Here is a 27,135-nt window from a genome sequence, read left to right as displayed (position 1 = left end):
GCTACTTTGTCAAGGGTAAACGGTGAACGTTCACAACCATCAAGTGTGTGGTCGGCAGCGACTTCACCGAGTGGACGAGAATGATGTTACTCTTGGCACAAAGCAGCAGCTACCCACCTACTCAGTCACAAGCCTCCTTTGGGGGTGTCAAATTTGTCTATGCGTGCTCCTTTAGCAACTGCACGCCTGCAGGTGCTAAGTCCAGCACGGTGCTCTTCAATGTTACCGAAACTTTATGGTGAAAATTAGCCAAGTTAAAACTTAGGAATTCTCTACCGAAAGACAAATAGAAGAACAAAATGCAAACCTGGAACCACTTGGCGTGTCGGAGGGACGCCAAGGCAGCAAGGCATTTCTGCCTGTCCAGAACGTCCGGGGGATCGTTGACTGATAGCGTTTCTATTCATGGATGGAATAAGAAGACAAGGTACAGTTTGACCAAGGGGTTTCTGTCAGGTGGAAAGGGGATGTGGCAGCTTCCTAAGGGGCAGCTGAGGCTCCCAGAATCTCAAGTCATCTCCACCCTTGACCAGGGAAGGAGACGCTCAAGTGCATTTAACTCTGCCCCAAGAGGAGATGGTAAAAATCAGAGGCCCCCTCCAAAAAAACAAAAAAACAAAAAACCAAAAAAACAACAATAAGAAAAACAAAAACAAAAGTGGGAAGTTACTCTAAAAGGAATAATCCCATGGGGGAGGGGGACAGATAGGTGGATCCTATCTTCTAGTAGAGACTATTACCTTGCTTCCTCCCCAGGATCTCCCAATAAATTAGCTATGCTAAAAAATTCATTAGCAAAAAACGAAAAACAAAACCAAAAACCAAAAACCAAAAAAAAAAAAAATAGGCGGGGGGTGGGGAGTAGAAATGCACTCCCTCTCTGCTTCCCACAGGCCTTCCCCTGAGGCGTCTATGGCAAAGGGGACCACCTCCGCCCACCAGGCAGGACTGCCCTAGCCCCAGCCCTTGACAGAGAGAGTCCTGTTGGTCAAAGGTCCAGCGTCCCTAAATTGATAAACTAGAAGGGCTCTGGTAGTAAATCAGGTATCGGAACCGAAGGTAATCAAAGAACAGCAACAAGGGCACGGCGTTAGCCTGTGCTGCAGCAAAACCGGAGCGTTTGTCGTTTCCGCCATCTGTGCATCAGGGGTTTGGATAAGGCCTGTCACCTTTACTTTGAGGTGTGAGAGTTGTGACTGAAAAACGTCCACCCAGAGATGTATGAGGAGCCCTGGGTGGACTTTGAATCGTGAAAGCATTATCACTGTCTGAGGTTCAGAGACTTGATTTGAAAATCACTCAATTGTTTAAAACTTTATCCAAAACTCTGCATCAGCTCTTTGCGTTTCAATCACTGCAACTGATAAAAGCAGCCAATGGAAGAGGACAAACGAAGAAGACCTCGGTTCTGCTGCAACACAAGCTGTTTGCACAAGTCCAACGTGATGCTCATGCAGAAACCATCTGGTTGTCTTCCATAATTTAAAAAGCCTATAATCACCAGGGACACACTTTTCCAAGGCCAGAGACTGGCTCAACAGAAAAAAATCACATTTAACACCGATGAGAACATCCAAGGATTAAGACAAACAAAAATGGTGCAATCCTCTAGGAAAAGTGCTACTCACTTTTAGTGCAACCGTTTTGTCAAACTCCCAGGACTGAAACCGAGTGGGAGATGTGATCTCAGAGTAAAAGGTGGTCAAAGCTACACCGCTATCCTTTTATCAAAGCAGTCTAAAACTGAATAGCACGTTTGAATCGTGAGGGAACACCAAGTTGCCAGTGTCCTGCTGGCCTTTCTCAGCCTCCCTACCTCCAGCTAATACTTTCTCCATTTCTTCTCTGACAACAGGGGATGTCAGGTGGATGGTCAGGGACAATGGAGGCTCTTTTGTGTTTTTTATCACAATCGCGGCATCGTCGACAGATTGGAGTATTTCGTACTTGTCATCTGTAACAGCCTACAAAAGAAAATGCAACTTTCAAACGCACTTTCCCCCCAAGGCTATCGACAGTTCTGTTTAGCTCCTGGTTACTACAGCAGACAGGCCAGTTTCTTGGACTGTGACTGACAGCAGTCCCTTCAGCTAGGGGTCAGAACCTCCCTCTTGCAGGACAGGTCTTTGGCCATCTTCCAGGTACTCCAAGGAGGAGGTGACTACTTAGAGGAGTGATTTTCACGGGAAGCTTTATAATGTAATGGTAAGAGAGTTTAGGGTCTGGGAGGAGATGAGGGTGTGAATCCTCATTTTGTTGCTTGGTTGTTGTGTAACTGGACAAATCACTTCATCTCATCAAGATTGTGGTTTCTAATTTGTAAAATGGACTTAGTGACACGGCCGACAGCACAAGGCTGCAGAGGACTTGAACCGGACACTCCGTGGAAAGCACAGCACCCAGCACAGAGTCGGCATCCAGCTACCGCTATTTCCACACCAGGCTGAGCAGCTATCACAGAATGCGGGATGATGGAAACTGTGTGCAGCAAAATAGTCTCATCATATGATGCCTATAAAAGCACACACTTGCTGCAAATGCACGTGTCTATAAGAGGACGTTCACAATTGTGACTTCTGCTTTCTTCTTTATACCAGTTTATATGCCTTGATCAAGAAAACTCGAGCGTTTTTGATTTTTGTCAAGAAAACAAAGTAAATACATTACGGGGAGGACAAAGGCACTATGGAAAATCTAAGTTGACTTTTCTCCACCTCAGCACTACGGACGCTCTGGGCCAGATCACTCTTGGTTGTAGGGCTGTCCTGTGCACTGGAGGACCTTGAGCAACATCTCCAGCCTCTATACCTAGGAGATGCCAGTAGCACCCAACTCCTCCTGCTGTGACAACTAGAACTACCTCTAGACTCGCCACATGTCCCCTGGGGTGCAAAATCTGCCCCAGTCAAAAAACACCAAGCTAAATTGATAAAAATATACTTTCTTTGTATCTATCTTTAAAGACTCTTCAAAAACTGTCTTTCCTTTAGAAACATTTACGTCAAATTAATTTTCTTCACTTAATATACTTTTTATAGACAAAGATTAAAATTAACTGATCAATTCTGACCTCTGTCCTGAATCCCCAGTTGTCAGTCACACGTGACAGTACGTACCTTCACACGTGACAGAACATACCTTCACATGTGAAAACGAACAGTGTGTCTAAGAGAGTCTTTACTTTCTTCTTTTGCTTATCCTGTCACTAAATCCAGGGTAAATGTGTCCCAAAGAGGCACTGAGTGGCAGTGACACTCAAGAGGTTCTGAAGCCCCAGACCTCACCAGCTGGGTATGTGGGGTCAGTTACTGAGCTCCCCACACCTCAGTCACATCTTCGAAAATACTTAGATGATAAAGCCCTATCTCAATCATTACGATGAAATGATAAAGAGCTCTTCTGGCCTAGAGTCTGGTGTAGTCAATGCTGAAGAAATGCCAGAGGCTATTATTTATGTAGTACTTTTGTAATGAGACAAATAAATCGGTTAAAAAATTTTTTTTATGTTCAGCTTTGCATCAGGGAGGAAGAGTCAACAACTGTGCTACCTATTCATCCACTCACCCGCCCATCCATCACTGGAGTCTGGATGTGAAGGTCATGCCCAGTGAGGCCCAAAAACAGTGCAGCCTTGTGCATGGCAGGCACTGGGCCCTTCTTGGCTGCCAGAGCATCTGGGTGGCTCTGCAGCGTCCTGCCTGTCACCTACAGAAGGTGTGAGCACAGCAGGCGCAAGGCTGGGTTTGGAGCGTGCCTCTTGGCACACAGCGCAGTTGGGCACCTCTTCCCCTGACCACCCTCCAACCCCAGTGGTGGTGGTCACACTCACAGCGAGCTGGATGGCCAGGTTGTCAGCCACCTTGTCCAGGAGGGCGGTCGTGGGCTTCTCCTTACACAGCAGCACCAGCTCCAGGTCCAGGTCCCCCTTGAGCAGCAGGCCCTTTGCCACGAGGCCAACACGCATCACGCCCCTCAGGGTTCTAGTCACATGCTCTGCCTTCTGCTCCCTGAGGGACAGCCCAACACATGCTCAGTGAGAGATTCCATCTGGCCAGAACCCAGGGATCCTGGAAAGGCTGGAGTTTCTTAGAAAAGGAGGTGCTCAACCCTAGCCTGGCCAGTCTCCCTAGAAAGGAGAAAGGAAAAAACAAAACAAACAAACAAACAAAAAACAACCACCCTACAAAACCAACTTACCCGGCCCCTTCTTTGGTCTCGTCCTCTGGGGGCACATCCACATTCTCAGACTCGGCGTGATCGCCGCTACCTTTCTCCTGCTCATCGATCCAGTCGGACACAGCCTTGAGAGCCCGCTCCGTGTGGGACACCATGTTCTGAACTGCCTCCAGCTCCTCTTGTGTCGGATAAACAGAAGAATGCTTTGCCATCACATGGCGATCATCATTCACAAAAATTCTCACTGGACGCTGGAAATGTGAAAAATTAGTTAAAAACAATGCAACTTGACGCTTATCTTTTAAGCTGTACAACTGAGAATTATTCATATGAAAATAAAACTATATGACCATATCTGAAAGCCTGAGCAGGACAACCAAACATAACAGCTGTGCTTTCTCTAGGTGGTGGGAGGAAGGGGGCATTTACTTTACACGTTTCTATATTACTAGAATTGTTACACTATGTACTTGAAAAAAGTCCAATGAAAAATGATTACAGAATCAAATGCTTTGGGGACGCGAGACAGTGAAGGGGATTAAGAGGAACAAACTATTAAGTATAAAATAAGCAAGTTACAAGGACACAATGAACAGGATTGGGAAGGTAGCCAATATTTTATAAAAACTTTATATGGAATATAATCTACAATAAGTTATCAAATTACTGTTGTACACCTGAAACTAATATGATATTGTAAGTCAACTACTTCAATTTAGAAAAAAAATCCAATGCTTTGGGGCAACACTACAGACATTTTTGTACATGAATGAAGAAACCGTATCTATGATTAAGAAAAAAACTTTCTTACCATTTTTACTTCTTTTCCTGTAGTGTCTGGAAATCAAATTTTTCCTTATCTTTTCAAATTCTGACAGATTTCCTTGGTGTTATCAATACTTCAACTATCTATAAGATCAGAAAATCTTTTTAGTTTCACATATTTCATCAATGGATGAATCTTAGCAGTCAGATATTCAGCAGGATGCAAACGGCGCTGCCTCAGGAAGGAGGTCCGTCCACACAGCAGGACACATCTTTATTTCCAAGTAACCACTAAGCCACGGTACAAACAACTAATTATAAAATTCCATAAAAATGAAAACAGCTGGTTTCTAGATGGTGCGTCCCACTTCGGGCCCACACTCAGGTGATTTTTACTTTTTAAAAAATCCCTTTTTATCGTATCTTTATATAAGTATGCCAATTTTTACAAATAAAAAATAAACCTTTTAACAAGCCTCCAGAAAATGGTACAGGTGAAAATGTTCAGCAAAATCTTGGTATTTGGAGAAGAAAGAGGGAAAGAGCTCTGGTCCTTGAGGGTAATGAAGAGATGGAAGGAAAGCAGGAAACAGAGGGGCTCAAAAGGCTTCTGTAAACTGGAGAGGCAAGAACCTTCTGAAACGTCAGGTGGATGTGGCCACTGCAGCACATGGACACACACCTGTGGGTTCAATTCTGGAGTGGTTGAGACAACTGAAATACACAACAGAAGTCTTCAAGACAAACGTAGCTATAATTACAATTTTGGACTCTAAATAACATGCTGACTACAACCTACTCAATTCCCACTCTATGCAAACAGTCTGGTCCACACTGAAATCTTCCAAATGAGTAAACAACCAAAAAAACCCTATCGGCGTAATAGGCAACAGATGAATCCACCCATTCCCTCCAGCCACATAACAGCTAGCCCCTTGCATCCACACCAGTTACCAGCCAGGGCAGCAGGTTCATCTCTGAAACGCACCCCCTTCAAGGATAAACTCCAACATGACTAGCCAGAACAAGAATTTCCCACAATGCTTCAGGACTACTTAGCAATCTCATCGAAAACTTGAAGGGTTCCAAAGTAGAACCTGAAAATCTAAGGGTGGAATGACAGGCGATGTCCCTGCAGAGCCAGGCAAAAGGACAGGTGGCGTCAAATTCTTCTTGACATGGGAGGGAGGGAAGGGAGGAGTGGAGGACCAGTCCCTGGGCTCAGCTCCTGGCTGAGCCTGGGCCCTTGGTAGTCACCAAGTGGGAGCTTTTGCAAAGATGTGGGCCTGAAACTTTGCCAGCTGTGCCACTACATGTGTGGCCTTGAAGTTTCGTTGGAGTTTCCTTCTAACCTGCAACATGAATCTACTCCTCTACCTCTTCAAGGAGACTGTGAAAATTAAATGAATTGACCTATGGAAAGCATGGAGCATAAATCCCACAGACCCGCAAAAACAGCACCAACTTCTGCTACAGACAAGATGTACATCACTGGCTGTTGTAGGGGCGGAGCACATGCAAAAGCACATCCTGTATTAAGGGAATAATTGTTCATTCAGTTAGGAACGAATGATATTACGGCTGTGTTTGAAAAGAACGTCTTTGGGGCTTCCCTTGTGGCGCAGTAGTTAAGAATCCATCTGCCATTGCAGGGGACACAGGTTTGATCCCTGGTCCGGGAAGATCCCACATGCCGCGGAGCATCTAAGCCCGTGTGCCACAACTACTGAAGCCTGCGCGCCTAGAGCCTGTGCTCTGCCACAAGAGAAGCCACCGCGATGAGAAGCCCGCGCATCGCAACGAAGAGTAGCCCCCGCTCACCGCAACTAAAGCCCGCGCGCAGCAACGAAGACTCAATGCAGCTAAAATAAATAATGGCTTAAACTACATGCCTGATATTTGCTCTAAAATACTCCAGTGAGGTGGTGAGTGGAGAAGGGAGAAGGATAAATCAACAGTGGAAAATGTTGATACCTGCTGAAGATGAGGATGGGTATACTGGGATCATTTGTGCATGTTTGAAATTTTCCATAATAGTTTTTGGTTTTTTTTAAAAGTGAGTAGTAAACAAGAATTCTTACAAAAGTGCAACCATGGCAGGTAATCTAAAATTTAAAGCAAAGCTCAGAAAACCAATTCTAAACTGACAAGAGGCAGGCCATCAGAAATCACAGCTCACTGGTGAGAAGCCCATGTTAAACAGCCCCCAGTCCTGGCCATATCTATACTGAAACTTCATCAATCTGATAATGAAGGATGATGTTTAAAACTGTATTTACTTATTCAAAAGTATTCAGCATGCACCTCCCCTGTGCCAGGCCTTGAGCTAGATGCTGGGACAGCGATGAACACAGCACTCAAGTCCCCCATTCCCGTGGACCTGGCCAGCGAGTGTACCCTAAAGGAGAAACGCCTTCCCTCCAAATCCAACATGGTGCCCAGCGCCAATGCATCACTGTACACTTACCACCTCTTCATTTTACATTCTTCCTCCACCACAGATATCAGATATAGAGACTCGAAAACAACAGAGCTTAAACTGAGATCCCAGGTGACTAAGACCTTTTTATTCAGGGTTTTGTAGGACCAATATTGTCTAAAATCTTCTAAAAGGAGCTCCTGGAAGAAATGGTTGATTCGGCACCTGATGCACAACTATGGTGGGTGAGCCTGGGTCACGCTGCAGTGTCAGAAAGCGAGGAAACATGCACAGATTACTGCAGGCTTGTCCAAAGGACAATTGAGCTGACCTATGAAGACTTCCAGTGGCTACATTTGGGGGAACTATCAAAAAAGAAAAAGGAAAAAAAAAGCTACCCAGATGAAGTTCTCAAACTCAGCAAAACAGCCAAAACTCATCAGCGGTTGCCTCTGGGGGATGGTGGCAGGAAACACCTGGGAAGGGGTCCCGGTCATGGTCTACATCTTGGTAATACTGATGGGGACATGCAGTGGTCAAAATCCATTGAACTGGATATTCAAGATCTGTACGTTTACTTCAAAAGAAAAAAAATGTAAATAAATACTGGACTCTAGTTAATATTTAGAGGAAAGACTACAACTTTCTGCTACTTTGAAAAGCATCGTAAAAATAGATTATGTTAATTATATTTCAATAAAATGAAGTGGACTGAAAGGTGAAAAGAATAGAGATGGAGAGATATGTGAAACACAACTAAAGTCAGATGTCAATGGCATACAGGACTTCCCTGGTGGCACAGTGGTTAAGAATCCGCCTGCCAATGCAGGGAACATGGGTTCGAGCCCTGGTCCAGGAAGATCCCACATGCCGCAGAGCAACTGAGCCCGTGTGCCACAGCTACTGAGCCTGCGCTCTAGAGCCCTTGAGCCACAACTACTGAGCCCGCATGCCACAACTACTGAAGCCCGTGCACCTAGAACCCATGCTCCGCACTGAGAAGCCACCACAACGAGAAGCCCGCGCACTGCAATGAAGAGTAGCTCCCACTCGCCACAACTAGAGAAAGCCCACGCGCAGCCACGAAGACCCAACGCAGCCAAAAATAAATAAATAAAATAAAATGAAACATTAAAAAAAAAAAAAGATATTCACTGTGTAAAACATCAGCCCATCACAGCCCTCAAGGACCCTTGTGCACCCCCAAATGCTCCTGTCTTCAGCAAACATCCCGCAGCAAGGTCTCCATCTGCTGTCTTCACTGCTAAAACTCAGAGCATGGCTGTGGCCTGTGCTCCAGCAGGCTGCCTCACTTGAGAGGCAGGCCCAAGAAGGGACCCCTAAAGGGGTTCACTGGGCTGTGGCTAACTCTGACCACCACCCTTGGCCCATCTGCGATCCTTTCATCCCCTGGCCCTCCTCCCTCAGGCCAGGCCTTAGTGGCGATGGCTTCTGATTCAGGGGGACAAAGTGAGTAGGAGTACTTATTCTGTGAACTAAAACAAACACGTAAAAACTGAAGTCAGGAATTCCCGGGCGGTCCAGCGGTTAGGCTTCTGTACTCTCAGTGCCGAGGGTACGAGTTCAGTCCCTGGTTGGGGAACTGAGATCCCACAATCCGCGAGGCAAAGCCAAAAATAAATAAATAATAAAAACTGGAGTCAGGACTTCCCTGGTGGCGCAGTAGTTGACAGTCCGCCTGCCGATGCAGGGGACACGGGTTCGTGCCCTGGTCCGGGAAGATCCCACATGCCGCGGAGCGGCTGGTCCCGTGAGCCATGGCCGCTGAGCCTGCACGTCAGGCTCCGCAACGGATGAGGCCACAACAGTGAGAGGCCCGCGTACCGCAAAACAAACAAACAAACAAACAAAAAACTGGAGTCAATACTTTTTTGCAGGGCAACAAAACCGGCCTCACTTGCCTCTGTATGAGCCTTTATCTGTCATCCAAATCAGCCTCTTGGAAGCCAGCTGCTCCAGTCCTGAATACCAGAGAATCCACCTCATTTAACCTCCTTTTCAAGATTTTGAGGAACACTGCTGGCAAGAAACCCACAATACCCACCTATATATGCAACACTCCACTGCCCCCTGCCAATCCAACTTTAAACCCAAGCCTTGAAAGGCTCACAGAGCTGCTCCTGCAACCTCATTCAGGATTCAAACCAGGCCCAACTGAAGCCTGATATTTACCAGCCCAGCCTCTCTGAAAAGAAGTCCAAAAAAAGAACGAGTGAAGAGCGAAGAATCAGGATCTTAAACAACCTCTGTGTGGTTTTGGGATGTTCTAACATGCAGGGATCAGGTTTCTTTCTTTTGTTCTCAAAACCAGCCCACCCAGAGCACGCAGAGTTACAGAAGTTTAAACGACAGCATGCAGTGAGATGACCACCTCTCTGACCTCTCACTAACTGGAATATGCCGTTCATGACCACTTGCTGTTGGGAAAGAAACGTGCCCAAGTCAGCATGTGTGGATCAACACATGTCTGTAGAATGAATGAAGAGGTGTAGTGACAACACCCCAACAGGTATGGCCCCACCTATCTTCCAGAGTAAATTCCCCCATCCAGGGTACTTCACAAAACCTTAGAGTCCCAGTCACTCCTGGGAATGATCCCAAACTGGATGCTCCTCTTAAAGAGACCTAATTAGGCTTTAAAAGGTACAGGAGCCAATCCTGGTTCCCTGACCTCTGGAGACATAATCCTATCCTGGAATGAGAAATGGAATAATACACACATACAACTTGTAAGTGACTCCTTAAGCTTTTACCGATTCACATCATCGAGGATATATGGAAAATAATTTTAACAAAGCAACCCAGCCAGAAGAGGCTAATCTAAAATCTGATTATGGATGACACTGTGAGAAAATTTTCAATTCAAGACATATCTTAAGTCTAGTGCAATGGTTCCCAGTTCTGTCCCCCACAGTGTTTTTACTGGTCCATAGGGACGTATAAAGTTAGGAATAAAGATGTTCACAAATATTTTCAATTTAAAGGACTGTCCTTGGGACTTCCCTGGTGGTGCAGTGGTTAAGAATCCGCCTGCCAGCGCATGGGACACAGGTTCTAGCCCTGGTCCAGAAAGATCCCACATGCCGTGGAGCACCTTAGCCCGTGCACCACAACTACTGAGTCCACGTGCCACAACTACTGAAGCCCACTCCTAGAGCCTATGCTCCACAACAAGAGAAGCCACTGCAACAAGAAGCCCGCGCACCGCAATGAAGAACAGCCCCCGCTCGCCACAACTAGAGAAAGCCCGCGTGCAGCCAACAAGACCCAACAAAGCCAAAAATAAAGAAGAAAGGACCGTCCTTTACTCTAAACTTATTTTCTTCCTATATGTTCAGTATTAAAACATCCTTTTTTCTTATGAAAAGGTGGAGATGGAGTATGTTAATTAATTAAAAAGATATTTTAACTGGCAAATGCAGGCTGTTGCCTAAATTGCTTCTGGAACTATTACTGGTCTGTAAGACCCAGGCCTCCAGGCCCAATGACACGGTGGAACAGCCACAGGTCTCAGAAACAGAAGCCCCAGGTTTGTGCCCACCTGGGCTTTCCAACCTGGCCACTGTGGAACCTCCAACAAATCACTTTATCTTTTCAGAGCTCATTTCAAAAATGAGATTAAAACACTACCTACACCTCAGAGCCGCAAACAGTAAGGATTAAAGGTGACAAGGTGGAAAAATGCTCTATCAGCTGTAAAACTACAAATGCAACGTATTGAAGGAGTAATTTCAGCTACTCTTGGATGAACCAACAGAAATATTTTAACATCTGCCTGTGAAAAAACAATATTACAGCAAAAAGGTTTAATGTGACTCCAAGTGGGAATTATTAAACTCTTTTAGCAACATGCCCTTCAGGCAGCAAGGGGGGAAGGGAAGCCAGCTTAGAAATCCTTAAGAGGGAGGGGCAGGCAGAGGCAACCTTCCCCTGTGTTCCCATGGGAAAGTCTCAGATTTTTTTTTTTTTTTTAAATTTATTTTATTTTATTTATTTTTGGCTGTGTTGGGTCTTCGTTGCTGCATGTGGGCTTTCTCTAGCTGCAGAGAGCAGGGGTTCTTCGTTTCGGTGCATGGGCTTCTCACTGCGGTGGATTCTCTTTGTTGTGGAGCACAGGCTCTAGGCCCACTAGCTTGTGGCCCGTGGGGTCAGTAACTGTGGTGCACGAGCTTAATTGCTCCACAGCATGTGGGATCTTACCGGCCCTGGGATTGAACCAGAGTCCCCTGCATTGACAGGCAGATTCTTAACCACTGAGCCACCAGGGAAATACCCAGTTTTTTAAAAAACTAGTTTCTAGTTAAGAAACAAAACAAAAAAATGACTGGCTCTCAAAGGCTGTTAAATATTAACAACATGCAAACTGTGAATTATTTTAGTGGGTAAGTTTCTTTTTCAAATGAAACTTTTAAATTTTGAGATATTGTAGCTTCTCATGCAGCTGTAAGAAATAACAGCGAGATCCCCCATGTACTCTACCCAGTTTCCCCCAATGGCAACATCTTGCAAACTCTAGAACAATATCACAACCGCAATCAGATACAGACTGCTGCTGTCACAAGGATCCCTCCTGTTGCCCTTTATAGTCACATTCACCTTCCAACTGTCCCCCCTCCCCAATGCCTAACCCCTAGCAACCACTAATCCTTTTAAGGTTTCTGTAATTTTAGCATTCCAAGAATGTTATATTAATGGAATTGTAAAGCATACAACTTTTCAGGATTGGCTTGTCTGTTGCAGCGTAACTGCCTCAAGATTCATCCAAGTTGTGTGTGTATTGACAGTTTGTTCTTTATTATTGCTAACTAGTATTCCATGATAAAGATGTACTATAGTTTAACCATTCACCCATTAAAGGACATCTGGGTGGGTTCTAGTTCTTGGCTGTTATAAATAAATATTAAGAGACACTATGAACCATGGGGCCAGGCTGGTCATTTCCATATTAGGGAAATTTAGACTGGTTTTTTTTGAATTATGAATAAACAGTAAGAATTATTAACCTGCAAAAGCTCTAAATGTACCACTGAAAAGCAAGCCTAACTTACCACATTCATCCTTTACACACACACACACACCACACACTCAGATAAAAGAAAGAAATCAGTTCAAAGGCAAGCAGCACAAAAGCAAGTGGCCTAGAAGATTATCCCAGTAAGACCTTACCCTTGAGCTTGAACCACAATCCTAACGGAAATCATATAAATGGCTGTTTCCAGGAAAATTACCATGAACCTCAAATTGCCAATAGCACCTCTTCTCACTAATCACCTAAGATTAAAAAAATAATCTGGAATAAATTTACAGACTCTAATAAAAGGACACACATTCAACTTTGTAAATGATCCTTTGTGATCTTATATGGACAAGAAAATATCCCTTGGACAGTAAACTCATTTTATTGTTAAAACTAGAGCCACGTTTTCAATTTCTTCATTATGTGGACATCCAATGAGAAGAGAAAAAAATTAAATTTCAACTGGACATCATTTCACAAAACATCTGAAAACAGCTGATGTTACAAGTCTGAATGAAGGACTTCCCTGGTGGTCCAGTGGCTAAGACTTGGCACTCCCAATGCAGGGGGCCCGGGTTTGATCCCTGGTCGGGGAACTAGATCCCAAATGCTACAACTAAGAACCAATCTAACCAAATAAATAAATATTAATAAAAAAAAGTCTGACTGAATTTCCAATTGCTATTTATAACAGTATCACCTAAAAAGTGATGTCTAGGAAAAATCCCACAGAGATTTAACAGAACATAACAATGGCAAGAAACAATTTCTTTTAGCAAGTCAGCACACTGACAAGCCTCCCCAACAAACATATGCCTACCCTGCTTTCAGTATTATTTCTGTAACACCGTTAGCACCACAGAGGCAGCACCGACTTACCCTAAATAACAAAGTAGGAGGAAAACTAGTGGCTTCAGACAAAATTGTCAAATGCTGCAGCAGAAGACTAAAGTCCGCCTCATCTCTTCAGGGCCACAACCCCATTTCACTAACCAACAGTGTGTAGGCTCCCATCAAACCACTATTTGCCTCTAATTCCGAACCCTGCCACTGGAAAAAGAAATCAAATCTTTCTTGCCCAGGACTTGGCTAAAATAAAATATAATATATAATAATATACAGAGGGACTTCCCTGGTGGTGCAGTGGTTAAGAATCCACCTGCCAATGCAGGGGACACAGGTTCGAACCCTGGTCCGGGAAGATCCCACATGCTGCAGAGCAACTAAGCCTGTGCGCCACAACTACTGAGCCTGCACTCTAGACCCCACGAGCCACAACTACTGAAGCCCACACGCCTACAGCCCATGCTCCGCCAACAAGCCACTGAAATGAGAAGCCCGTGCACCGCAAGAGTAGCCCCCGCCTGCTGCAACTAGAGAAAGCCTGCACGCAGCAACGAAGACCCAACACAGCCATAAATTAATAATAATAATACACAGAGCCTAAAAATCCTAACTCCTAAGAATATTCGATCAAAGCAACGTGCAAATCAAATATCACCATTTTGTGGGCCATACCTGCTAATACTAGATGGTGACACTTTACACATCTTTCAAGACTGCACAAAGTTAAGCAACTTAATGACAAAACACAGCAGGAGGGCAAGTTTCCAGGGGGAAGGAATCATTCCTCTGAGATGTAAAAGGTGAAATCAGGAGGAACTGGAGAGAAAGATGAGAAAGGTAAGTAAGAGGGAGCTGCCTCAGCCCAAAGAAAACTTCTAAAGCCTTTTTCAAAACTGAGCACACAGGGCCTCCCTCGTGGTGCAGTGGTTAAGAATCCGCCTGCCCATGCAGGGGACACCGGTTCGAGCCCTGGTCGGGGAAGATCCCACATGCCGCGGAGCAACTAAGCCTGTGCGCCACAACTACTGAGCCTGCGCTCTAGAGCCCATGCACCACAACTATTGAGCCCATGCGCCACAAATACTGAAACTCGCACGCCTAGAGCCCATGCTCTGCAACAAGAGAAGCCACCGCAATGAGAAGCCCGCACACCGCAACTAAGACTAGTCCCTGCTCGCCGCAAATAAAAGAAAGCCCATGCAGCAACGAGGACCCAATGCAGCCAAAAATAAATAAATAATTTTTAAAAAGTGAGCACACTTCCAACTCCCACACGCTGCTGAAGCCTACAAGTTCTGCCTATGTTTAACCAAAGAGAAGAGATTTATAGACTTGTAAAAGGCTCTTTCCTCATCAGCGACTCCACCTGTCCCTATGTGGCAAACTTAACCAGGGGAGCATGAGCACCATATTTGTGACATCAAAATATTAACAGCCAGTGGACTTCCCTGATGGTGCAGTAGTTAAGAATCCACCTGCAAATTCAGGGGACATGGGTTCGAGCCCTAGTCTGGGAAGATCCCACATTCTGCGGAGCAACTAAGCCCGTGCGCCACTACTACTGAGCCTGCGCGCTATGGCCCGCAAGCCACAGCTACTGAGCCCGCGTGCCACAACTACAGAAGCTGGCGTGCCTAGAGCCCGTGCTCCGCGATGACAAGCTACAGCAATGAGAAGCCTGCGCACCGCAATGAAGAGCAGCCCCCACTCGACGCAACTAGAGAAAGCCTACGCGCAACAAGGAAGACCCAACACAGCCAAAAATAAATAAATTTAAAAAACCAAAGTGTTCTCCTTAAACTGAGAAAAGAAAAGATATTAATAGCCAGGACTTCCCTGGTGGCACAGTGGTTAAGAATCCGCCTGCCAATGCAGGGGACATAGGTTCGAGCCCTGGTCCGGGAAGATCCCACATGCCACGGAGCAACTAAGCCCGTGTGCCACAACTACTGAGCCTGCGCTCTAGAGCCTGTGAGCCACAACTACTGAGCCCGCATGCCACAACTACTGAAGCCCATGCGCCTAGAGCGTGTGCTCCACAAGAAGAGCCACCGCAATGAGAAGCCCGCGCACAACGAAGAGTAGCCCCCGATCACCACAACTAGAAAAAGCCCGCGCACTGCAATGAAGACCCAACGCAGACAAAAAGTAAAATTAAAAATACATAATATATGTGTATATTAGCAGCCACTCCTGCCAATATTTTTTTGTTTGTTTTGACAAGAAAATAATTTAAGAAAAATAAGAGACAGCCTTAGATTCCTCACTCCCAGGAATGTGGGCATCTCCTCGAGTACAGTGGAAGTAGTTAAAGGAATTTTTACCTACAGGCACTGGACAAGTTCAATCAGGAAAAAACAAAGAAAAACTGCAAATGATTAGGCACCACTCCACTCCACAAACAGGGAGAGTCCCAGGCTGGCCCAAGCTTCAGCAGGGTAGGGAGACCCTGATAAATTAGTGCCCAGTGCTAGCAAGGCCAAGCCTGGCAGTAACTTCCTGCCTCCAATCAATTCAGACAACGCTAGAGTCTGCACAGATTCTATTCACAAATCCCAGGGACCAGGAGCTGTCCACAAGGCCAAGAGACAGCTCAGGGGTAAAGACCCAGGACTAGTGACAGGGATAGTAGCACCTACCAGTGCCCTGGGGCCTTCCCCCCCATTCCAGCTGTGAATGAGCCTCTGGTTCCCACATTTCATTCACAGTCTGAGCGGCTGCTGTAGCTACATCCCATGAGACCACACACAAAGCATAGTGGCAGCACTGTGAGCAATCCGTGGAGATTCCAGACCACAAATACCTGAGGAAAAGAGCCTAAAGTTGTAAATTTCAGTCCTAACTTCGGGTGACACCTTGTGTTTTCCCGTGGACTCCAAATATGCCAACCAGACCACTCATTTTAAAGCCATCACAGTCCTAAGCAGTCATAAAAAGATTCAGAATCACTGAAATACCTGGGTCTGGAAAAGGCTAGCCAATGCTTCCTTGCTGATGGATCAGGTCCCCAAGGCAGAATCCCAAGCAACTTTCAAACAGTTTTGGAAATATTGAGAAGAGATGGCTTACTCTCCCTAGGTTTAGACAGTGAACTGGGGTAGAACATGCTGATCACTGTACACCCCAAATAATTCCCCCAGGCGGAGTATTACCCTGGACAGAACCTCAAGAGCAATCCCAAGAATCTGTCACTCAACTACTTGAGAAAATAAGGTAGAAAAGGGAAAGGGTTTCAAGCTCTCATGCTTGGGTCCCAATCTTGCCGATCACAGGACACTCAAATATCGCACCAGATCACAGTTTTGGGGGAGAATGAATGCCAAGTCCGAAGCAATCTGGAGAAAATTCAACATCAATGAAACACCTGAATTAAAAAGAAGAAAAGCTTAAACCCTCCGCCAAATCTGGCTCCTGATCTGGGGGAGGCCTAGGTAGCCAGAGATTTGGGAACCCCATGAAGCCTCCTTTGCAATCCAAATAATGACGGGGATCCAGGAGGGGGTCTGCCTCTCTGCCCCACTTAAGGACAAAGGAGGCGACGTTTCCCGCCTTGGGAACCTGGGACCCTCCTGGAACTCGGGGCGGGACTGGGACAAAGAGGAGGACAGATGGGAAGGGGGGTCGCCCCCGCAGCGCGGGTCAGGATGCTCCTGGCCGGAGGGGGGTGTGTGCTGCCGGCACGTGCGCGCGTGCGCGCGTAACGCCACAACAGACAAAGCCCGGCCCGGGGGAGGCGGCGGCCGGGGGCCCGGTGCGCGCGCACCCCCCGCGAGAGGCGCCGCCGCCGGCCGAGGGGCCGCGAGGGGGGGCGGATGCGCGCGCACCGGGCCCTCGCCGCCGCCATTTTGTTTCCTCGGCACAATGGGGGAGAGTAACGGCCGAGCGCGGGAGCAAGGCTGGCAAGGAAGGAATGAGCCAGGCGCCAGAGCGAGAGGACTGGGCGGAAGCGGGGAGCGCGGGGCGCCTCAGGCCTTGTCACCTCGACTCTTCAGCCGATCCCGCGCTGAGTGGGAGGAGGGGCGGGGGGAGGGGGAGAGGCGGGAGCGGGCCCGGCCGCCGCCACATTGACTCTTACCTTGTCCGCGTCCCCTTCTCCGACCGCAGCCGCCGCCCTCCTGCCAGATCCCGCCGGGGTCTCGCCCCAAAAGCCACGCGGTGCGCACCGGGCTGCTGAGTCCAACTGCAATGGCGAGAAGAGGAGGAGGAGGAGCCGGAGCCGGGGCCGGGGGCGAGCGGGCGGGCGCGCGCCGGGGAGGTGCGGGGCCACGTGACCGGTCGGAGCCCCGCCCCTTCGCCGCCGCGTTGCCGCTCGACGCAGGCCCAGCCGGAGAGGGAAGGAGGGACAAAGAGAGATAAGGAGGTGGGCCCTAGTCACGTGACAGAACCGTAGGCGTTACGTGGCGTCGGAACGTTTCCCTCCCCTTTCCACGCCTCTACTTGATCATGTGACAGTGGCAAATTCAGCGTTCTCCTTGGCCACGTGACAAGGACCGTGGCGCCTTCCCGTTGTCGTATTGGTAGGTCTGCATCATGTGACAACATCGCGGCTCTTTTTTTCAATGGCGGTTTTTTGAGAGGCCATTACCACGTGAGGCAGGGCGAACGTCTGAGTCCCTCTGCGGTTGCTAGTTTACGCGCCTGCGCGGACGCCATCTTACACTCGTTGAAGTACGTTGGCGGAAACGGGAAGGAAGCTTGCGCGTGAGCGTACTCATAGTGGCTTGTTCTCGGTAGAGGAGGTTCGGCCTCCAATCGAGGGATTATCGCGGAACTTCCTCCCCACTGTCCGCATCTCCTGCGAGAGGCCGAGCAGACTCGAGGTGCGTGTGCGAGGAAAGGGCGGGCCGAGCTCCTCGTTGCTGCCCCGGGACTGGTGCCAAGCGAGCGCCCCTGGTCTTTGGTGTTAAAACTTTATCCGGTGTAGCGCCCAGCCGGATTGCCGAGCTTCTGAAGGGCAGAACCGAGTTGGTCGGGATCTTCCAGCCGCCCACTCACAGATGGAGAAACGGACGCCCGATCCAGAAAAAAACCCAACTGGAGACTTAACGGTCTTTGGTGGGAGAGCTGGGGCTGCGACAGAGATGCTCGGCCAACCACTTCTCAGGGCTCATAAGTAAAGCTACCGGGGACCGAGCGCCTTTTCTTTACAAGCCTGGTGTCGTTGAATCCTCCCGAGCGCTTCGTGAGATCCCCGATGTACAACCTATGCATAAACTAAACCCCACTCATCTCCAGTGTCAGGATCAAGTTGGCGCTCGACAGGCGTCGTTGTCAGGCAGGTTGTCGTGTGCGAGTCTGTGATTCAGACACTGCCGAGATTTGGAGTAAGGAGTAGTTCAAAAGCTTTCCTTCCTAAAGAAGGCGAGAAGTCGTTCAAAACTTACGGCCTAATAACGGATTTTCCTTGCAAAAACGTAGGGATGGTGCAGCTAATTTGTTAAGAATGCAAGATCCAGGGTCGCACTAGGTTTGAGTCTCCCGGTGTGACCAAGAATAGTGCCCCTCCCTGAGCCTCCGTTTTGTTATCTACAAAATGGTGATGATTTATTTTCTTAAAAGCACCTGGCACAATTCTTTGTGCAGAACAAATGCCCCAAAATGATAGTTGTTACTAACAAGGTAAGGTGGGTGTAAAAATGTGATTACAGAATGAGTGCATGCTGTACCTATCACTTTTCATTTTTGTGTACACTTAGATCTTGAACCAATAATCTATTCATATGATATAAATAAAATGTCAAATGTGCAAAACGATGTGAGAAAACAAAGTCAATTTGTCTCCTCCAGACACCCTCCTTTTTGGCAACCATTGTAAAGTTTTTTGTGTGTATCTCTCCAGAGATGTTTTAGTTCCAGAGATGCTTAATTATGTTTTTATTCGAGTTTCTCGTAAATAATAGACGCTCTGCATCTTGCTTTTTTTCCCCCGACTTGGAGATCTTTCTTTAAATAAAGCTTGAGATTGAAAAAAGTTTTGGTTAAATTAATGGGGCAGTATTCAGACAAAATTAGCTAAAATAAATTTAGATTGTTCAAGGTCACCATGACAATAAAGGTGATAACTTGGCTTTAACACTGAGTTAGAGATCAGCTATTCCTCTGCGTGACACTTGAGGGAAGAGGCTCAGAGGTGGGGCAAGTTGACTGAGCTAATAGCGCCACCAAGTGGCAGAACAAGGAAGGCTTCTAGTTTTCTGATTGGCAAGCCCATAGGACCTTTCTTGGGAGGGACCCAAGGTTGCTTTTTTTTTTTTTTTTCTGGCTGCGCCAGGCAGCTTGCAGTATCTTAGTTCCCTGACCAGGTAGCGAAACTGGGCCCACATCAGTGAAAGCGCTGAGTCCTAACCACTGGACTTCCAGGCAATTCCCAAGGTTACATTTCTGAAGAAGTGGCTTTTGAGGATCTCATTCCTCTAAGGTAGCCCTTACCAAATTCCTTTGATATATGGGCAGATAAGATCATGATTACAGGCCAAGGCTCCATGGAGGAGCCCAGGATGGACCTGAAGAGTTTTTGAACCTCAAAGTGTTGCTGGAGTGGCTGGCATGGAGTTAATGCTAAAGAAACAGTTGTGTGGGGCTTCCCTGGTGGCGCAGTGATTGAGAGTCCGTCTGCCGATGCAGGGGACGCGGGTTCGTGCCCCGGTCCGGGAAGATCCCACATGCCACGGAGCGGCTGGGCCCGTGAGCCATGGCCGCTGAGCCTGCGCGTCCGGAGCCTGTGCTCCGCAGCGGGAGAGGCCACAACAGTGAGAGGCCCGCGTACCGCAAAAAAAAAAAAAAGAAAAAAGAAACAGTTGTGGTTGTGATTGTTACCTATTGGACTGGTGCCCCGTCCAACCAGATTCTTTCAGTGACGTGGTCCATTAAAGTGCAGGTGAGGTGATGAGAAAACCAGAACTCCCTTAAGAGTGTATTCCCGTGGACCCACCCGTACGCCATCCACCAGGAGCTGCTGGGTAAGAGGTTTTCAGCCCGGCCTTCCTTGTCCGTGTTCTCTCCTTGGTCACCATACAAGATGGAGACCCAAGATGTCATCTGCCCTCTCATCCCTACACCTCCACCCTGGCCCAGCCTCCCACCCTTGCCTTTCCATTATTCCATGGTTAGCAACCCCCTGTATGCATAACAATTCTCTCACCTCCTTGCCTTAGCTGACCCCTTCCCACTGTCATCTGGCTTTACCTTCTCCTGTCTCCATTACACCCACTCCCTCATTAGTTGAAGAGTGAGGTCTGCCCCTCTCCTCTTGCAGTCCCTTGATCTAAATAGATTCTGCCATCCTCTGGGACTTTAGTGTCTTCATGAACATCCTCTACATTCCTTGCCTTCCTCAACTTAAGAGATTTCTCCTACTTCAGGCCCCCAACCCCAAAGTCCCCTGATCACACCTAAGATCTCCGCTTGAAAGTTTTTTGAACCACACCTGCTGCTTTCCCACCCTCTCAGTAGAGTGAACGTAGGTTGACCGCAGTGAACATAGGTTGACCGCCGTGCTTTGGGGAACCACCCCGCTCCCTTGCTCAATCTGTAGTTCAGTTGTTGGGTCCCCACTGCTGGACTCTGAAACTAGTCCCATGGCCTGGCTACAATGATTGGCTTAGCAGTAACTGACCAAAGTCAGGCTAGTCAGAGCCAGTGAGCACCAGCCTGGGGATCTGTGGGTAAAAGAAGCCTTTATTTCTCTGATCTTGAAGCCAAAGTACAAGGTGTGGTTGGGGGACAGGGAGTGTTTGACAGAGAATGAAACTGACCTGGAAGAAAAGCTGAGCCAAAAGATGGGGCAAGAAAACATTACGGTGTTTACTCCAAAAATTAAACATAGAATTAACATGTCATCCAGCAATTCCACTTTTTATCTCTTTTTTTTTGGCCGTGCCACAAGGTATGTGAGATCTTAGTTCCCTGACTGGGGATCAAACCTGCACCCCTGGCATTGGAAGCATGGAGTCTTAACCACTGGACTGCCAGGGAAGTCCTGGCAATTCCACTTCTGAGTATATACCCAAAAGAAATGAAAGCAGGGACTTGACATACTTGTACACCCAAGTTGGTAGCAGCATTAATAGCCAAAAGGTAGAAGCAACTCAAATGTCCATGGATGGATGAATGGATGGATAAACAAAAGGAAAGGAAATTCTGACACATGCTACAACATGGATGAACCTTGAGGACATTTTGTTAAGTGAAATAAACCAGTCACAAAAGGACAAATACTGCATGAGTCTATTCATTTGAGTCCCTAGAGGAGTCAAGTCCATAGACACAGAGAGTAGGATGGCGGGTGCCAGGGCTGGGGGAGGGGGATGGGGAGTTAGTGTTTGATGAGGACAGAGTTTCAGTTTGAGAAGACGAAAAAGTTCTGGAGATGCCTGGTGGTTGCCCAACAATGTGAATGTGCCTAATGCCACTGAACTGCACACTTTAAAATGGTTATGGTGGTAAATTTAATGTGTATTTTACGACAGTGTTTTGTTTTTTTGGCTGTGTTGGGTCTTCGTTGCTGCGCGTCGGCTTTCTCTAGTTCCGGCGAGCTGGGGCTACTCTTCATTGCGGTTAGCGGGCTTCTCATTGCGGTGGCTTCTCGTTGCAGAGCATGGGCTCTAGGCGTGCGGGCTCAGTAGTTGTGGCGTACGGGCTTAGTTGCTCCGTGGAGTGTGGGATCTTCCCGGACCACGGATCGATACCGTGTCCCCTGCATTGGCAGGCGGATTCTTAACCACTGCACCACCAGGGAAGTTCCAACACAGTTCCTCTTCAGTCCCTTGTATCTACTACATGAAGTGCATGGCTGAGCGCACTCAAAATGGCTGTACGTGGGTCACCCACCGATGTGCCCAAATCAGGCCAACCTCACAGATAAGTAATATAATATTTACCCAATCCTAAGTGTAGAGCTTGGTAAATTTTTACATAGCATACATCTGTGTAACTACCACCCCAGTCAAGACAAGGAACATTGTCACCACCCCAGGAAGGTACCTCCTGCCCTTCCCAGCCAATTGCCAGGCCTTTTCTTACATCACCAGGGTGAACATTACCTGTTCTAGAATGTTACAGAATTGGAAGACATCTTTGTGTCTGTCCCTTGCCTGGGCCACTTTTGAGTTTTCTGCCAGCTTGTAACTGGCCTGCACATCTGTACCTCCTTTCCAAAAGGGCAGCGGTCCTCTCCCCCTGGCCTGGCCTCATCCTGACTCATTCTGTATCCATACCTCTCAGAGAGGCAAACTGCAGCAATGAATGCCGGCCACCAGAGCTGGTAACTTACAGACTGTCTCTGGAGGCAGAGGAGCTGGCCTTAGAGGCCATGCAGCTGGGAGCAGCTGCTGGGACCCAGTGAGAAAACCATCCAATGGGCCTGGCCTCATGGAGCTGACCTAGAAAGGGAGGAAGGCAATAAACAACGAGCGAAGTATGTACGATGCCCATAGTGGCAAGTGCAGTGGCGAAAATAAAGCTGGGGGGTGCAGGGCCAGGGTGGGTGCGATTTTAAGTCAGATGGTGTGCAGAAAAGCCCTTACAGGGAGCCTAAGGACCTAGGCCAAGCAGATTGCTGGGTAGAGAGTCTTCCAGGCAGAGGGAACAGTCAGTGCAAAGTCCCAGAGGTTGTCTGTGCTTGTGGAAGGAGCAGCGAGGAGGAGGCCCGAGGGGCTGGAACAGGGCCAGTGAGGGAGGAGGGGAAGAAGCACCATGCAGGAAAGGGTGAAGAGATCCTATAGGGCCCCCTGGACCCACATGGAGACAGTGGCTTTCACTCTGGGTGCCTTGAACTCCAAAGGAGGGTTTTGGTTTGGTTTGGTTTGGGTTTTTTCATTGGAGTATAGTTGATTTACAACTGTGTCAGTTTCAGGTGTACAGCAAAGTGAATCACACATATACATATATCCACTCTTTTTTTTTTTTTTAGATTCTTTTCCCATATAGGCCATTACAGAGTATTGAGTAGAGTTCCCTGTGCTATACAGCAGGTTCTTTTTAGCTACGTAGGAGGGTCTTGAGCAGCAGAGAGATAGGATCCATCCTTCATCTCTCCCTTGCCCATACCCTCAAGTCCCTGCTCCTCTCCATTAGCCGCAACTAAATCTAGCTTTCCACCTGCACCTTGTACCCCGGTGAGTTTGGGGGGAGAAAAGAAACTCCCACAACCCTCGTAACATTCCTTGTTCACGCGGTGCTCTCCCGCACGCAAAGATGATTTCTCACACCTTCATTCTTCTCACAGCTCTGCCATCTCCCCATGCTCTGCTCTCAGCTGACCTTCCTGCTTATTTCAAGAGCAAACAGTTGCTCCCATGCATATTCTTCCACCACTAAAGCCATGAGCACTTGTGCCCACATCCCTGTCTTCCCCCAGCTCCAGATGTCCCTCTCTGGCCTGAAATTCTCCCCTGTGGTCCAGATCCACCCATGCAACCATCTATGTGACAGCTTCCCTTGGAGGTATTGTGTTCAATGGGTCCAAAATGAGCCTACCTGGGACTTCCCTGGCGGTCCAGTGGTTAAGACTCTGCGCTTCCAGTGCAGGGGGTGTGGGTTCGATCCCTGGTTGAGGAACTAAGATCTCACATGCTGCGTGGTGCAGCTAAAAAAAAAACCAAAAAAACCCAACCTACCTACCCAGATCCCTTCGGGTCCACTTTATCATTTCTCTGCACCCTTGCCAGGGCTTTGTGTGGTTTTGCACCACTGCCTGTACCTGCAACTCTTCTTCAGAGAACTACCCCTGGGCTGTGGACCACGTTGCCAATGCACCTTTGCTAGCACACTCAGAGAATCAGAAGTGCCTGGGAGCTTACCTTCCCCTGGGGCCACCTCTAATCAATGACTTACCAGTACAGGCTATAACTCAACCTCCAGAGCTCCCTGGCAATCAGGCGACATGTGCCCTCTGCAGGACTCTGCCTGGGCTTGCCTCCACTCAGAGCTGTGCTTCCTCCTGCTTCTTTGGCTCTTTTCCTTTTTTAAAAAAATATTTATTTATTTATTTATCTAGCTGTGCCAGGTCTTAGTTGAGGCACACGGGATATTTGTTGCTGCGTGCCGGATCTTTTAGTTGCGGCATGCAGGCTTTACCTAGTTCCCTAACCAGGGATCGACCCCAGGCCCACTGCATTGGGAGGGCAGAGTCTTAACCACTGGACCACCAGGGAAGTTCCAGCTCCTTTCTTTCACATTCCACGTGTAATCAATCAGGTCAGCTCCTCTTCAGATTATATCCAAAATCTGCACATGTTTTATCACCAAGACACATCAGAGCATGTGCTGGGACTAGAGCAGTAGCCTCCTCTTTGGTCTCCCTGCTTCTACTTTTGCTAACACTGGGCACTTTCCAGATCAGGCACTGTGCTAAACCCTTTACATTCATTCAGCTGTTTCATGCCTCTATACTGAGTGCCTGCTCTGTCCCAGGCACTCCGCCCAGCCCTGGGATGAAGTCTCAGTACTAAAGAATAGGCAAGATCTGACATTCTGGGTGGGGAGACTGACAGTTAGCAAGTGAAAATACAAAGAAGTAATTGCAGACTGTGACAAGTGCCATGAGGAAAAGAAACGGTGACGTGGTCATCACTAAGAGAGGCCAACTTTTTTAAATTAATTAATTAATTAATTTTTGGCTGCGCTGGTCTTCATTGCTGCATGCAGGCTTTCTCTAGTTGCGGAGAGCAGGGACTACTCTTCGCTGCCGTGCGCAGGCTTCTCATTGCGGTGGCTTCTCTTGTCGCGGAGCATGGGCTCAAGGCGCGCGTGTTTCCGTAGCTGTGGCTCGCGGGCTCTAGAGCGCAGGCTCAGTAGGTGTGGCGCAAGGGCTTAGTTGCTCCGCGGCATGTGGGATCCTGCCAGATCAGGGCTCGAACCCGTGCGCCCTGCATTGGCAGGTGGATTCTTAACCTTCTTAACCACTGCGCCACCAGGGAAGTCCCAAGGCCAACTTTTTTTTTTTTTTTTTTGCGGCACACGGGCCTCTCACTGTTGTGGCCTCTCCAGTTGCGGAGCACAGGCTCCGGACGCGCAGGCTCAGCGGCCATGGCTCACAGGCCCAGCCGCTCCGCAGCATGTGGGATCTTCCCGGACCAGGGCACAAACCCGTGTCCCCCGCATCGGCAGGCGGACTCTCAACCACTGCGCCACCAGGGAAGTCCCAAGGCCAACTTTTGATGAGCAGGGAAGTCTTCCTGGAGGTAAGCGCTGAGCTGAAGGCAGGATGGGGAGCTAGCTGTAGAAAGAGCCAGGTGGAGAGTGTTTCAGGCACAATCCCTGGGGCCAGGGTGTCTGGATGAATCAGCAAGAGGGTGTTAATGGGGCGGATGGGGCAGGGCCTTGTGGGCTGCCATGAAGACTTTGGCTTTCACTCAGTAAAAGGGAGCAACAGAGGGTTCGCAACGGAGGGTTCTTGAGCAGGGGAGGGGTGTGAACTCACTCCGGTGTTAGCAGGCGCCCTTCCGCACCTGTGGGGGAAACAGTGAAGGAGTGGGGACGGATGAGTTGATAACGAAGGTTGGGAGCTGAAACTATGGGGAGAAGTGAGCAGGTTTAGGAGCTGTTTTGGAGGCGGGGTTGACAGGAGCTGGGGGGTAAGCAAGGAACAAACCTAAAAGATCGAACGAACAAGGAAACCCAAAGAACATCTGTACAGGATAGCGGGTGAGGGCTTTGGAGACCTGACCGTCTCAGCCCCTTTCCTGCTGGGGTCACCTTCAGACACGTCGCCCAACTCACCTGCCTTAATTAGTGAATGGCGACAGTACATAAGCAGATGAGAAGTACTCCAGAAATGGTCGTTATTTAAGAAAAAATTCCGGAGGCAGGAATGTAGGAGGGAGAAAGGCAGTTAACATGGTGGAGCAGTTGGCCCAGAGGTGACAGTAAGCGAGCTGGCACCAAGGGGGCAGTAGCGAGCCTCCAGGTTAGCAGGGTCGGGCAGCTTGGCAGGTCTGAAGCCCTTTAGACGAGACTATGGTGCCCAGGTGCCCGGACAGGGACAAAGCAGGCCTGGGGGCACATGTCCAGGCTGTGTGATGAGGAGGTAGGCAGGTCACTGCCACTTTCTGCAGTCTGAGGATCGGAGCCTAATAAGGGCTATTTGTTCAGGAGAAACCTGAGCCGCCCGCATGGTGGAATTCAGGCGGAGGCCAGCAGACAGAGGCTTCCTGCCCTCCCTCCTTCTCCCTGGGGAGAGTAGCCCCAGATCAGAGGATCCCAGGGAGGTTGAAGCTGGGGTTCCCCCTACCAGCCTCCCACTCCCCCCACAAACACTCCAGGCTCCGGCTCTGTACAATAGGCACTTTATTAGTGGTTGGAATGCAGTTACAAGTAGGGCTGTACGGACAGAACGGGGGAGGGGGCGGCAGGCACTGGAGACAGAAACCCCAGGCTGGGATTTCTCCAGATCCCGGATTGGGATCCTGGATTGGATTGAGCGGGGGTGGGGTGGGGTGGGGGCTTGGGATATGGCGAAGGGGGAACCAGCACACCCGTTCCCCCCGAGTTCAACAAATTTGGCAAAAGGATCCTCAAGGGGAGGTGACTGGGCGGGGGGAGGGGTCCCATTTGCCCAGGGCATCTGCCCATCTCCCCACTTCCTCTGAAATCATCCCTTGGGTGGATTCAGTTTCTTTTCTCTCTTACAAAGAGAGCTGTGTCAATAACTGGCAGAGAAGGGCGGCGGGGGGCGGCGGGATTCGGCCCAACCTGCCAGCCAGCCAGCCGGTTTCCATTAAGCCGCTATTAGCGACCTCCTCCCCCCTGTTCCACACCAGCTTGATCCCAGCCTCCCTCCCCGGACAGCCTGCCTTCTGTGCCAGGAGACACCCCTACCTGGCACACCCCCACCCCCACCCCCACCCTACCCGAGGAGGGGACATCGGAAAGCATTCCTCAGTGGCCCCAT

General features: G+C 48.5%; 1 protein-coding gene across 4 annotated transcripts in view; it reads right to left on the bottom strand.

Annotated features, from left to right (window-relative positions):
* The window catches only part of ILF3 (interleukin enhancer binding factor 3), a 28,396-nt gene extending 10,936 nt beyond the window's left edge, over positions 1 to 17,460 (bottom strand). For all 4 annotated transcript variants that reach the window (XM_082837037.1, XM_082837038.1, XM_082837039.1 and 1 more), the window contains exons 1-6: positions 17,320 to 17,460; positions 4,988 to 5,085; positions 4,198 to 4,427; positions 3,830 to 4,007; positions 1,817 to 1,964; positions 308 to 399 (exon numbers count right to left, since the gene is read on the bottom strand). In XM_082837037.1, coding sequence (XP_082693163.1) covers positions 308 to 399; positions 1,817 to 1,964; positions 3,830 to 4,007; positions 4,198 to 4,427; positions 4,988 to 4,990 — 651 coding nt within the window. In that variant the 5' untranslated portion in view covers positions 4,991 to 5,085; positions 17,320 to 17,460. The remainder of the gene's footprint in view (positions 1 to 307; positions 400 to 1,816; positions 1,965 to 3,829; positions 4,008 to 4,197; positions 4,428 to 4,987; positions 5,086 to 17,319) is intronic.
* Between the last annotated feature and the right edge of the window lie 9,675 nt (positions 17,461 to 27,135).

The sequence above is a fragment of the Leucopleurus acutus genome (genome assembly GCF_964270905.1).
Source record: "Leucopleurus acutus genome assembly, chromosome: 3".
Taxonomy (NCBI): domain Eukaryota; kingdom Metazoa; phylum Chordata; class Mammalia; order Artiodactyla; family Delphinidae; genus Leucopleurus; species Leucopleurus acutus.
The sequence above is the reverse complement of the archived record's forward strand: the minus strand, read 5'-3'. Positions and strand labels throughout refer to the sequence as shown.